Source organism: Vicia villosa, unplaced genomic scaffold (genome assembly GCF_029867415.1).
Source record: "Vicia villosa cultivar HV-30 ecotype Madison, WI unplaced genomic scaffold, Vvil1.0 ctg.001862F_1_1, whole genome shotgun sequence".
Classification (NCBI taxonomy): domain Eukaryota; kingdom Viridiplantae; phylum Streptophyta; class Magnoliopsida; order Fabales; family Fabaceae; genus Vicia; species Vicia villosa.
In genome coordinates, this window is record NW_026705754.1 from 184,901 (window position 1) to 199,890 (window position 14,990).

The following is a 14,990-nucleotide window of genomic DNA, read 5'->3' on the forward strand; positions in this document are numbered from 1 at the left end:
CTTGTAAAATTGATACATCAAAATACATGGTTTAGTTATCATAAAAAAGGGGGAGAATGTTAGAACAAGATTTGGTTCTACACTTCATCTCTAAGTTTTGAAGATAACAATACATATACTACCTCCGGTCCTATTTATAAAAAAATATTCACTTTTTAGATACATTGAATAAATAATGTATCTGGACAATATGTTGTCTAGATGCATTATTTATTCAATGTAATTAAAAAGTGAACTTTTTCTTATTAATGAAACCGGAGGGAGTATTTTATATGTAAATAATTTTGTTTCTAATGTTTTCTTGAGTGTGTAGATCAAAAACTCTGTATGATTTAGGAATGTTGTCTAAAAGATCATCAGAAATGCTGTCGTCAGAAAGACTACTCTCTTTCATTTCTGAAAAAAATCAGTAGTTCTATGGAATATTGAATAATAATCAGAAACAAGATCTTCTGTATAAATCTCAACAAGATGCTGCTTCAGAAGTCTCAAGTATATCAAGATCAGATAACAAAGTCTACATCAGATATCAGTTGTTGCTTAAAGATCAGATGTCAAGATATGTTTGTCAGAAGAGTTGTTGCTCGTTACTCTAAAGACACAGTCAAGATCAACTGACAAAGATCAAAGACCAAAAATACCGAAATTTTTATGACTCTTGTTCAGATATCAAGACGCGTTCCTCATATACGTTGTTGCACTATTATCTGAAGACATTATTCTATTCTGAAAGATTATAATACTATTAATCGTATTGTTCGTGTTTTCTCACTCTCAAATCAATTATCTTTTCAGATACAAATTTGATCTAGGAAGTCTTGCGCTGTACTTCAGAAAGGTTGTTGCTATTATTTGTGAAAGACAAAGTTCTATTCCTATTGGTTTTAACATTCTCATGGAATCATAACAAAGTAGTTTCTGAACTACTCATCAGATACATCATCATAAGAACAAAGAAAAGAAAGTGATATCTTTCAAGCTTACTACTTCAAATCAGAAGTACATCATTCAAAGATAAGATCAAGAAAAATCGAGATTTAAAAAAAAATGAACAATCGAGTATTCAGAAACACGAAAAGTCGAGTTTTTTCAGAAATACAAAATACCGAGTTTTATGGGAATATAAAAAATCGAGTTTTTTTGAAAAAATAAAAAATCAATATTTTCTTTGAAAAATTGAGTTTTTTCAAACCAAAAGTTGAATTTTCGGAAACACAAAAATCATTTTTTTTTCAAAAAACGAAAAAAATCGAGTTTTAAAAAAAACGAAAAACATCAAGTTTTTTTCGAAAAAATAAAAAAATGAGTTTTTTCGAAAAAGTGAAAAAAATCTAATATTTTGGAAAATTCAAAAAATTGAGTTTTTTTAAAAATAAATGAAAAACATTTTTTTTGGAAATATAAAAATCGATTTTATTTTTGAAAACGTACAAAATTTGAATGGATGGATATCTATCCATTAAAATGATGTTAATGGATAGATTTGATGAGTTTTTATTCAATGGATAGATTGAATTGGAATTTTTTTACTTAAAATTTAATGGATTAATGAATTGTTTTGATCCATCCATTAACAATCTAATCCATTATCCATCTCATCCATCCATTTTGCCACCTCTAGTCTATTCTAGTATAATATAATTACTTAGGATATTTTTGGATTGATGGAATACAATGGAATGAAATGAAATAAAATTAGAGAAATTCTTTATGGACCTCCCTTCTTTCTTGGCCACCCTCGCTGAAATTCCCTAAATGCCCCTTTACTTCGGAAATGCATTTCCGAAGTTAAAAAAAAAGACTGATTTCGGAGATGCATTTCCGAAATCACTTTTTTTTTACCTAAAAAAAATTATTTCGGAAATACATTTCCGAAATGCATTTCCGAAATAATGCGTGTTTTGCTGTTTAAACAAAACAACCTCCCCCCAAAACACATTTATCCTAAATCACTTTCAATCTCAACCTCTCTAAGATTTTCAGCAAACCAACTTACAAGGCTACTTTAAAGGCTCCATCTACTTGTTATACTACATTTTAAAGCATCACAATCACCTTCAATTTGTAAGTTTCTAAAACTTTAGATCTATCATTGAAATGCATAATAGAGTTGTTAGAAATTAGAAAAATGATATAGGGGTAGGTTGTTAGTAGTCTCTAGGGTTGTTTAGAAGCATAAAAACTGGTTTTGAAGTGTTTAGGTTGCCTGCCATGAAACCTGCAAAAATGGTGTTCGCAGGGGGTTTCGAAAGTTCATTTCTGAAAACACCTCTCTCACCAGTTTCGGAAATGAACTTCCGAATGAGTCAGAATTGTATTTTTTTTAAATTTTCTTGATTATTTGCAATTTTTTATTTTCTTGATTATTTACTATGATTATTTTTCCTAACCGATTTAATTTTCTTCAGGACTATGGCAGGCAATCCAGCTAGACTCAGACAGAGGAGAGAGACACAAACATCGTTGGCTAGACGCGAGCGGGCGGCGCAACTGGCATCGACGCAGGGACGGGGTAGAGTACGAGTACCCGTGCAAATGGATGAGGTTGGTTCCTCATCTGCATCGAGGAGTCAGCTGACTCGGGTGTCTTTTTCCCATCAGGAGGAGGTACGGGAGGAGGAGGAGGTGAGATACCAGGAGGCGGATGAGGAGATACCTGATGCTGATCCTCCACGCGGGAAGGAGGAGGAGGGCTACCCGGGAGGAGTATCGGCGTATGCAGGCCACCCAGGAGTGGCATTGTGTAGAGGGGTATGTGACATGGTTCTATCGGGTGTCACATTCTCTGATGACACCCGACGCTCCCGGAGCTCCTAGGCCAGCATATGAGGAGATCTTGGAGAACCAGCAGGCCGAGGATGACCATGCCACTGATCTTTTGTCGATATGCCAGCGGATACAGATGCTTGGGCGGGACGCATTGGACCGAGGTATCATTGCGCACGACAGTCCAGAGGCGGTTGCAGTCGTGGAGAGGATGATCGGTGACGTAGGCGGCGCGGCGGCATATACTAGGAAGAGGAGGTCCCAGGGTGTTAGGGTTAGACATACCCAGTAGGGGGTTCCGATTTATTTTTCTTTGACTTTATATTATTCGGCTTGTATTTATTGACATTTACATACATTTTTGTACACTATTAGTTGTATATAATATTAGTATTTTATGCTAATATGTCGCTTATTTTATTCGGGTTATATTTTATTTATATCAAGCACTATTTACTGCAAGCGTAGTCGTTTAATTAAAAATACGTGACTAAATGTTATTTAGAAAAACACAAAACAAAAAAAAACAATTTCTGCATATTTAGGAGATGTATCTCCCAAATCACCCAAAAATGTGGAAAAGGTGATTTCGGAAATGCATATCCGAAAACACCCCCTATTTGATGTTTTCGGAAGTGCATTTCCGAATTCTGGAAAAATTTTGAAAAAAAATTACTTCGAAAATGCATTTCCGAAGTAGGGGTATTTTGGATTTTTCGCTGGAGGTTCTCCCCATAGGGGGGTTTCCAAAGAAATTCTCTAAAATTATGTTCAATCATTCGGATTGATTAAAAAAGGATGGAATGAAACGATAACAGATGAAATGCATTCCAATCAATTCCATCATTTTTTTATCCTCTGATTTGGGTGGAATGATAAAATTACTCTTTTTCATCAAGACATATCCAAATAATAGAATGACATTTTTATTTCATTCCGCTCCATTCTATCTCATTCGGTTCCATTCCATTATGTTGTTTTTTACGTATCCAAACATACTCTTAATGTCATTCACTATCAAAGTTATCTATAGTCCATTAATAGAAAAATTATGGACTTCCGAGAAGAATGACCAACCATCTATATACAATTGGTACTACTTATAGTCCATTAATAGAAAAATTATGGACTTCCGAGAAGAATGACCAACCATCTATATACAATTGGTACTACTTATAGTCCATTAATAGAAAAATTATGGACTTCCGAGAAGAATGACCAACCATCTATATACAATTGGTACTACTTATAGTCCATTAATAGAAAAATTATGGACTTCCGAGAAGAATGACCAACCATCTATATACAATTGGTACTACTTGTTATTCTTTCTCTCATTATTGAGTGACAACTTTCTTATATGATACTCCATCTATCCTTATTATAAGAGGAATTTCACTTTTTAGATTCATAGAGTGATTAATGTATTTTGTCTATATATAAACTAGATACATTAATCATTGAATAAATCTAAAAAGTTAATTTTTTTCTTATAATAAAGACCAGAGGGAGTACTACTAGATTTTAAAGAAAAACTAAAATATAAATAAAAGAATGTTAATAGAATCACAATATAAAAACACTTAATCATTAAATAAAGTACATAAAAATATAATTAAAAAATTAAAATTTTTGAATAACTATTACAAGTTAGTTTGATTATACTCAATGATCATGTTAATAGATCAACATAGCAAATAACAAAATCCAGATTGCTAACCAAATTCACAAATGACATTACTGGCTTCATTCATCAACAACACCCTTCTCAACTCCACCTTCCTTTTTCCAAACCCTTGATTTCAATTCACCGATTCCCTCACTCATCACCGCGATGGCGACGGAGAGATTCTCTTCTCCGCCATCCACATCGCAAGAGGAAAACGCTCTGTAAGTAATCAAACACGCTCCGATTTAGTTCCGATTTTTCAATTTGTACCAATCAACCTCTCCGATTTGATTTTCGTGTTTCGCATTTTGATGTAGCTTTCTCGATATACTTCATGAAGCTCCTTTGTTCGCTCATCGCAAGCCTGCAAGAATCGTTGGGAGTGTTATCTATTGCATACTATTGGCAAGTTGATTTGATAATCTTTGATATTCTTTGGTGATGATTTTTTATTTTTGTTGAATTTGATAGTTTGACCTGACGATAATTCAAGAAAATTAAATTGATTAATTATAAATTTATAATGATCACGCGCGCCTTCAATCTGAAGTGTCTGTGTTACGTAGGTTTGTTGTGTTGAGAATGGTGTAATAGTGTGATAATTTGCTTATTGTTTGTTCCATTTTAGGCAGGTTATATTACTTTGGCTGTTGGAGCTCAATGGATATTTCGTCCCGTGCAAGGATTGATTTCTCCGGTGTTATGTAGTTGTGATGTTCTTCTTATGCTGTTGACAGGTGCGGTTGGAACTGAAACTAATGTGTTTAGTTATTCTTAGTTCGTGTATTTGGATGTGCATAGTTTTTTGATTGGCATATTGCGTTTGTTGAGTTTTTCAGAAGAAATTAGTTCATAGTTCTAGGCTGATGTTCGTTGAATTTGGCTTTGGGTAATGGAATAATGTTTTCTGCATTGTTGCTGTTTTATTCTTGAAAGAATTTCCACTGTTGGTAAAGTGTTTTTTCATAAAGTTCAAAAAGTTGTTTCGTTTTGGAACAATGAATCGGAATGCTTGTTTGACAATGTTCCTTCTTTCTGTTAATGTGTGTTGTAAATTTTGTTCTCACAGTTTCAGATAACTAATAATTGTTTTCCAGTTTTAAATTTTATTACTTTGAAATGTAAAAGAACTGCTGCAGAGTCTTTTACTTACTAAAGAGTGGTGATGGTGATGGAGCAGTCTAGCAAATCGGTGTCCTAATGCACCCCCTGACCTCAAAAATTTAAAACTATATTTGTATCTTTCTTCATAGCTTGAATTTGATAAAAATATGTAATTGTTATTCATTGCTTAATACATTGATATGGCTGCCGACTGGTTGTACCCTTGTTGCATTTTTTAAAAGAGAGAAGCTAGTAATAAGGAGAAAAATTATATAACTTTATGATTGATTTTCGCTATAGCCATTTTGTCCAATAACTGAACGTGAGGGTGAATATCTTCCCATGGTTAAGTAAGAGTGGCACCTAATGAATTTGATGAGTTGTTCTTTAGAAGGTAACATAGAAAAAAGGAAATAAGTATGAGAATATACTATCACCCCATCCTCTCACCCGTAGTTTGCTGCATATTTCACTTTGGTCCCTTAAAGATTGGGGAACCCAAATTAGGTCCTTGTAGACTACTGAAAATTTTCAATGTATTGACATGTTATTACTTAATAAATCTAATATTCAATGTAGACACTTTGAGATTTGTAAAACCTAATTAAATCCCTATGGAATCCAAACTCAAGTGCAAACAATGCTTTGGAGTTTACGTTTTTTGGGGTGGATTAAATGGGCTAAAAGCTCCTTTGGAGTTTACATTATTGTCTTTGTCAATGGTAATATGTAGAATTAATACTATTTATGTAGCTGAAATAATCTTAATAAGTGTTATTTTACTAAGCATCAAAAGCTTCTGCAGTTCTGCTAGTTAAGATTTAAAGCACTTTTTTATTGGGGTTCATATGCTGTGCCTTTACTGTTTCAGGAATCTTTCAACAATATCTAGTTTATCAAGTGCATAAGATACGGTTGCAGGTAATTCATTCACTTGCTAGTACTTTTTTGTCACTAGTATCTTAACTGATAGAATAGAACTCTGGAATCTGAAAGTTCAATTTAGTTAGATCTATAAAACATTAAAATTACCGAAAGCAATTTTTCTACAAAGATCTTTGAAGGTTTCTTTACATTTATCTTTTCCTGTTTAAATTTGTTTTTAATTATTGACGTGATTTCTCAGGGCTATTATAGTTTCAGCCAGAAGTTGAAATTTATTGTTCGCATACCCTTTGCCATTACAGCTTATGGTACGCATTTCAGTGCTTGGACTTTTTTAACTTTTAGATGATACTTACCTTGTTAAGTCAATTGATACATGTGACAACTTTGAAGTTCCAAGCCAACCAAAGAGCTTAAGATGTTGGAGGCACATGAATGTTTTCAACATGCATAGTTTATATTTTGAGTTCTTAATTATGATGCAAATATTCTCAACAATTTGATTTAATTCCAGGTACTGCTGCAATGCTACTTGTTATAGTCTGGAAACCTTACACTGGTTTTCTGTCAATCTCTGCAATATTGAGGTACTATCATCATTTGGTCATACTTGTCCATTTAAGACATTTTCTATGGGATATATTCAATGGAATTAAGAAATGGAATATCAGCAAGAGAATGTTGCTTCTAAATATGAAGGACTGGTTAATGTGAATCTTTAGCAATAGAAAATTGCTTATAAATTTGATTGATGATTAAATGCTACAAATTATACTTTTTGTTGGAGACGGCGCATGTTGTCATGAAGTACAACAAAGACAACGAGGCTTTTTTGCATGTTTGATTGAATGAGTATACCTAATCTTATAATAGTATTATAGTAAGACGGCTTTGCTAGTAGACAGTGATGCTCAATACATTGCAATTTTTGGAACTTTTAGACGCAACCAATTTGGTAGGGGATCAAGAGTTTGGTTGTTTACTTCCTCTTGTTTAGGCTTTTTAGCAGTTGTACTTTTAACTTGGCCGTAATCAAATGAAATTTGATTTTTCATATCATGCAGTGATTTTTTTAATTAATATTGTCTGTTCTTGATTTTTCTTATTTATTTAGGATTGAGTATATGCATCCCTATAAATAGGGATTAGTTTAGTATTTTGTATGAAGTTGATATCAATCAAGATATTATCAATAATATTCAAAGTCTTTATATTTATCTGATCATTTTATCTAAAACTTCACCACTGCAACATTTACCTTCTTAGGTGTTTGTCTTATTTTGGTTGTCTGAAACCTCTGCAGGATTATTATGGTAGTCGAAGCATTATGTGCTGGATGTTTTATGAGCCTTTATATTGGTAAGTTATAATCCTTTTGTATTTTTATGTCTTAGCTAGAAATTTCCTATTAAGATTAACTTTTATGGTGCAAAAAAATTCTATAAAAAATAGAAAATGTTAAACACGTATAAGAACACTTAAAGGAATGTTTTCAGCCTTCAGGTGCCACGGCCGATCAATTGAATGGTAAAACTAGGAACATTTATTGATATGCAGTAAATTATATACAGAAACATTAAACAATTTTAAGGTTTGTTCTGTTTGAAAAACGGTAATATATTGGGTGAGTCTTGGGGAGGGGAGGACAGCACCCTAATTGGCCGAAAGATCTGGAAATATTTATTGCATTATACCCATCTACCATCAGTGTTGTCTATGGCGGATTGCGGAAAATAGTGGCGAACCAAAAATCCGCCATAAAAATATGGCGGATGGTGGAATGGGAAATTGCGGAAGCATGACGAACAAACAAAAAACATTATATATACACACACACAAAAAAACAGTGACAGCACCAAAAATACCAAAAAACTGACTTCATAAAACTTAAAAAACAGAATTATATAGGTAAGAAATTAGAATTCATATCTCAGTTTTTCAAAATAGACATTATAAGGTAAATAAAATAGATGGGGGCATTTCTCAAATTCTTAAAAACAGAACTAAAAAATAATAGTAATAACAACGTAAAATAAACACGAAATAAAAATTGTATACACTAAACAGAAGAAAACTTAAAGTAGTATTATTTGAAGTTCTATCCGCGAGATATGGAGATTTGAAGTATTATTTGTTGGGCGGATCCTCAAGGAATTCTTTGAAATCCAGTTCTGATTGGTGGACTGATATGGTGAAGTTGGAATCTAAATTGTCTACTCCTTGTTTGTCGGATCTCTGCGCGTTCAGTTTAGGAGACGGAAAAGGGATTCCGTTTTGGAATTCTTTATGGTTAAATGCTGGCAGAATCGCAGATTTGTTTCCTAATCTGTATAAGGAATCCTCTGCTAAAAAAGGAAATGTTGAATCAATGGGAAGATGGATAGGGAATGTTTGGGTCTGGGGCTCTTTTGGCATTTATACTACAGATGCAGCTATTTTACAGGAATTATCAGCCCTTCGCGGTATTATCGTCAATATTGCTCCTAGCAGAACCGTGGCAGATGTTTTAAAGTGGAACAAAGACAAGGAAATTGGATACACTTCTCGTTCTGGTTACTCGGTGTTGGTAGACTCTCAGGCTGAACCTCCCTTGGAGGATTCTACCAAACTCAGTCTCGCGGCGTGCTGGAAGGCAAGTGTTCCTTTTAGCATAAAAGTTTTTGGATGGAGAAGCATCATCGACAGGCTCCCGTCTAAGGTTGCTCTGATCTGCAGAGGCGTTCAATTGGACCCTTCTTGCTCTTTCTGCCGCGCCGGTGATGAAGATCTTAATCATCTGCTCATGGACTGTTCTTTCTCTAATCAGGTGTGGAAGGACATAGGATTCTGGCTGGGTTTCGCGATCGTTTTAGAAGGAAACACAGCAGCTCGCATCCTGGCTTGGTTGGGGGAGTGTAGGAATAGAGGTATTGGAAAGGAAAGAGCTTGTGGGATCTGGTTAGCGACTGGGTGGTGCACTTGGAGGCACCGCAACGATGTCGTGCTTAACGGGGTTGACCTTTGTTACTCTGATTTAGTGTGGAATATTAAGCTGAAACTTTGGAAGTGGTTGTGTGTAGGTAAAATTTCTCAATCCAAGTGTAACTTTTACGATTTTTGTAAAAATCCGGTGGGATATTTAGGCTAAGTTTCAGTTGGTGGGAAATATTACTGTTCGAGTTCAATCTCAGTTTTTGTAAGCGGGTTCGAGTACCCCTAGTACTCGGTCATTAATGAATCTAGCTTATAAAAAAAAAAAAAGTAACAGAGCACTAATAAAGAGAGAAATATAGAATACTAAAAAAACCAAGCTTGAGAAAAAATTAGAACTAAAAAATAAGCAGCAGTAGCATAACTTGCAACCGACACAAGAAAAAGAAGATCATTAGAGAAGAAGAGATACACAAGTGGAACATAAGAAGAACAACATAGTAAAACAGATGAAAAAATAAAAGAGAAAAAAAAAACAGAAGAATACACATAGGGAGAAGAAGAAACGTGGATAATAGAAAGGTTGCAGCGTGTTTTAGTTTATAAATATTTAATCAGAGTAATTATCTGTATTCTATGAAGCCCAGACTCGGACACGGACACGGGATACGACACGGACACGAGGACACCGCTAATGTAAAAAATATAGGATATGGACACGGCTATATATATTTTATATATTAATAAAATAATACAATTTATGAGCATAATTTATAAAGAGTTTAAAACGAGAACCAAAATTTATGTATAATTAAACTTAGTACTCTCGATCAACAAAAAAAAAAAAGACTTAAATCGAGTATTTTCAATTAAGAAAGAAAAAAGAATGAGTATCGGAAGAAAAATAGTGAAACACGGGTGGGGGCGAAGGTGGAATACCGACGTGTGGCGAAGCGGCATGCGGTAAAGATGAAAACAATCAAAGAAGATGAAAACAAACAGAGAAGATGAAAATACAAGGAATACGAGTTGTTTTTATAGTAGGGGAAATAAAATAGGAAAGATAAAAAACATTTTTATTTTTTAAAATTCTGAGAATTTGAGAGGTTGATATTTCCGTTATTTGAAATAGTGTGTCGTATCTGTGTCCGTTACATTTTAATTATTTTTTTCGTTGGACACTTCAAAAAAATGTCTAATACGTGTCGTACATGAGTCGGTGTCCGATACGTGTCCGGTGCGGGGACACGCCTTCTGATTGGTGTGTCGGCGCTTCATAGTCTGTATTTAATGAGGCTTATTGGCATTTAATCAAAATTATCATTAGGGTTGAGTAAATAAATACCTAGACAAAAAATTTTAGATTTTTTAAAAAAATAACCTGCAATATCCACATATTGCCGTGAACCTTAAACTCGTGGCGGCCGCCATGGCGCCGCAATGCAAAATCCGCAACGCCATAAATTTTCCATGGCGCTATTTTGAATTTCCGCAACCACAATCCACCATGGCCGCAATTTGATAACACTGTCTACCGTGCTGGTTGAGTTGAATATTTATGTATTTTGTTCAAATTCACTTTACTTTTATAATTATAAGATCTTATTTTTGTATAGTAGTTATCGTTGTATAGCTTTATGTAATGTAATCCTTTCTATGTGCATCTTTTGTACATGCAGGCTACATACACCAGTACAATTCATTAAACTCTCATCCTGATGTTTTGAAGTCCTTATATTCACCACTACAACCAGCAAGTTCTTTGGAGGGTCTAAGGCAAACATTTTGTAATTTAGTTTCTTTCTAATTAACTTCATTGTTCAATATCCATGTTTAATTCTCAAACTACAAAATTAGAATTTTGTTTGGCAAACTAGTATTTCTGGAAGCATGGTCTACTTGGTACCTTTTATGCACTCCATTCATGTTATGCAAAAGTCCGAATGCAAATCACATTTTCAAACACGTCATTCATTGGGTTCCTACTTCCTGGATTGTGAAGAACCACAATTAGAAACTTTGTCTGGCAAACCATAGTAGTATTTCTGAATGCACAACAATCTACCTTTTATGCATCCATTCATGTTACACAATAAAATCCAAATTACATTTGCAAACACATATGAAACACTGGGTTGATCGTGAAGAATGTAAACTGTGTAATTAGTATATCTTAATGCAACAGGTACCATGATGGTAGGCTCTCTGATCAGCAAATGGCTTTGTTGCAATATCAGCGTGAAAATCTTCATTTTTTGAGTGAGGAGGTATCTCAGGATTTGAAGCGTTCAATAATTATTTGATTTTATACACTTTAATTCGTACTGACAGTGTAGATGTTTTACTGCACATAAATTAGTTGATTAACATTTTGTCTTGCAGATTCTTCGTTTGCAAGAGTCTTTAAGCAAATATGAACGAACTGAGGATCGGAGCACACCTCAGGTAATAATGGATACAGAGAAACTATTTCTCTTTCTAGTCTTCTTTACTAAGTCAACTTAACTTTAAATTCTTATGTGTTATGTCTCTAACAACGAGCATGTGTTGTGGCTTATTCAGCTAGAATATTCAATATGAGATAGAAAAGGTCTATTGAATTATTAGATTTTAAGCGATGCACTGCAATCTGAATTCATCTTGTGATGTAAACCAGAGTACCATATTGAATTTTAATTAATTTCTATTCAGAATCCTTCCTGCTAAAATACAGTTTTTATATTTAAAATTGACAGTTGAGATCTTGAAGATTGGTTAGCATCTAGTTTTCAATTGATACTGCAGGCCTACAACCAATTTTTCCATTTATAGGAAGCAAATTGCTGTTATTGCTCTTTGACCATGCTCATTTTATTTATGACTTTTGGAATATATGTATAGTGGAGAAATGTTGTAATTCTTGTTTCAAATACCTTTAAACCTATTATTGTCATCTACTCCATTGATAGTTGAAACATTATTTTCCTTAGGAAGGACAGGGTCTCAAATTTAGCATAGCCTAGACTTGAGAGACTTATGTGTCATGTCAGGGTAAACCTGGTAACGTTTGAGCCTAACTGCTGAACTTGAGCCCATAAGCCACTCAAGCTTACTGAGCCGAGCTTGCACCCTGTTCATTTTCAAGCCTTGAAGGCCAAATCGAAATGAGCTAGGTTTGAATTGTATAGTTTAGTCAAATCAAACATACAGTTCACATAAGCAAGCAGTGGAAATCTCTATACATGCATAGTTGTTAACAACTCTTTGCTTCCGTAAACATTTGTGGCTCCATATTTTTCTTTTTGAGGAAACAAATTGCTGATATTTCAGGTTGACCTTGCTCATCTACTAGCAGCTCGTGATCAAGAATTGCGTACAATTTCTGCAGAGGTAACTATTATCTGTTTTAATTTTAAATGTTCTTGCAGACAACTACAAGTACCCAGCTTACTCTCCTAACTAGGTTGCAATACGTTTACATTAAGATATCTCTAGTAACTGGGTTGGACAGTTAAGTGAATTGTATAGCCTAAGGTAGGTTGGACAGTTAAGGGATGAAAGCTAAGGTGGTTGTTTGAAGTTGATTTATCCAGGTTGTGATCTTTTTTTCAATCCCAGCCTGACAATGCTGGCTAATCTGCAATGTTCCAAGGACGCCATTTATCATGAGATTATATGAATTGTGAGATCCCATATGTGCAAATAGAGCAATGAGTTAAATATTTTGCTCTAGATATTTATGACCTCTAAGTTTTTTTCAGAATCAGTTTTACTTATGTTAACTTCCAAAAGAAATGATTTTTTGCTGCTACATCAAATTCGGCATACTTAACATTATGATCAATCAGATATTGATATTTATTTATCTGAGAAGTTAGTGGATTGTTAGTTTAACACTGAATCAATAAATCAGTGATTTGAACGACATCTCTTATCCCATCCCACCATCTCATTTTTTAAATATCTACATGAATTAGCGGAGTTCCACATTGGATGAGATATAGCATGATAAAGTGTTATTAAGTGCGAGACATCTATCATCTTACAAATTGATTTAGTAAGGTTGAGTTGGGTCCCACCCAAATTCTAAGAATTTAACAAAATGAATCCAGTCATCAGATATTCAACTCCGTTTACTCAAAACTAAAGGTATCCTTGCTCGAAATTTTACAGATGAACCAAATGCAATCTGAACTAAGGCTTGCGCGGTCTTTAATTGCTGAAAGGGACTCAGAGACCCAACGTGTCCGCATGACCAACAATCAGGTATCTTGCAGGTTTAACTAATACTGAAAAGGAGTTACTATGTTTTTTTTCCACCAATTTTATGGAAATTAAAAATACATTTAGTCCTGCTTTGAATGATATATATTAGATGCTCATAGTAGAATCTGGCTATTATGATATAACAGTATGTAGAAGAGAATGAAAGACTCAGAGCTATTTTAGGAGAATGGAGCACCCGAGCTGCCAAGGTATTATTCGTATTAAGTGTACACGAATATCCATCAAATGTTAGAATAATCATTTGAGCTTTATGGTTGTTAAGATATTCTGCTAAAACCATTTATTAATGATATTTTGAAAGCTTGAGCGAGCACTGGAGACCGAGCGAATGTCAAATATTGAATTACAAAGGAAGATTTCAGCTCTAAGAAGCCAGACACATATGTCAGCAGAAGCAAATGATCAAGGCGGTTAATTCACTAAGTAGTTCATGTGGAGCATTTCACTTCGTTCTCTCTGTTAAAAACATGCAGTGAATTTGTATCCGCAGAACCATCACTCTTGTGTGGAAATCCATTGTACATATACTATATCAGTTTCAAACAGGGTTTAACTTTTGTAGTCATTGAGGCAAATATGTTCATCTTTTAATTTCTTTTCTTTCTATTATAGGTGTTCAGTTTAGTTTTAACTTGAATGTGAAAAAGAAAAAATCCACAGCTTAATGTAATTTTTTAAGTGATAATCCCATAAGTCTTTAAATTGTTCTCAACGTAAAATATTCTCAATGTGAATATTTTAAGTTCTGCATAGCACGAAAAGCACTTAAGTTTTGTTGTTAGATATTTTTTGTGTGGACTATTCCCAAAAATAGTTTTTTAAAAAAAAATGTATATTTTGAAAATAAAATAGTTATTTTAAATAAGCTTTTGAGGAAGTCATATTTAATAAAAGGGAGAGAAATATCTTTATAGTTTATATTTCTCAACTATATTAATAAAAAAAAATTAACATGTATAATTTTTAACTTAGATATTTTTTCAATTATAATTTACTTTTTTTTTCTTTCCAAAATCTATAAAAAAAATAGTAAGAGGCATTCTAGCTCCATTTTTTGGGTCTCTTATGCACTATGCGTGTTGTCAAAAATGTCTTCTGTAAATATTTCTTTGAAAATCTTTTTTTTTTAATTTTGTCAAGTGGTTAAGAGATTAGATTTCGGGATGTACTGACATATTTAAAAAGTAATCTTCAAATTATTTACATTAAAAATAATTTTTAGATAATTTAAATAAATGGGTCGTGAGATGTTGTCATGTTTGGATCAAAAATTGATTGACGCTACAATTAGTCATTAAAGTTATTGAGTCTTACAATTAAAATTTAATGATTTCAGTAGTGATATATAAAGGGGAATATTTTTATGGAAGGAAAGAAAATAAAAGGAAAA

The 14,990-nt window shown here is 33.5% G+C and overlaps 1 protein-coding gene across 2 annotated transcripts; it reads left to right on the forward strand.

The window, feature by feature from the left end:
* The first annotated feature begins 4,431 nt into the window (after positions 1–4,431).
* Positions 4,432–14,206, forward strand: LOC131636933 (protein FIP1-like). 2 transcript variants are annotated; one of them, XM_058907513.1, is made up of 14 exons: positions 4,432–4,656; positions 4,753–4,844; positions 5,068–5,172; positions 6,411–6,460; positions 6,666–6,732; positions 6,939–7,011; positions 7,728–7,783; positions 11,014–11,110; positions 11,520–11,601; positions 11,717–11,779; positions 12,644–12,703; positions 13,487–13,579; positions 13,726–13,788; positions 13,902–14,206. In XM_058907513.1, the coding sequence occupies exons 1-14, from the start codon at positions 4,601–4,603 to the stop codon at positions 14,013–14,015; spliced, it is 1,071 nt and encodes a 356-aa protein (XP_058763496.1). In that variant the 5' UTR covers positions 4,432–4,600; the 3' UTR covers positions 14,016–14,206. The 2 variants fall into 2 exon arrangements, with proteins under 2 accessions (XP_058763496.1, XP_058763497.1); XM_058907514.1 differs by lacking the exon at positions 4,432–4,656 and having other exon boundaries at positions 4,753–4,840.
* Positions 14,207–14,990: the final 784 nt, after the last annotated feature.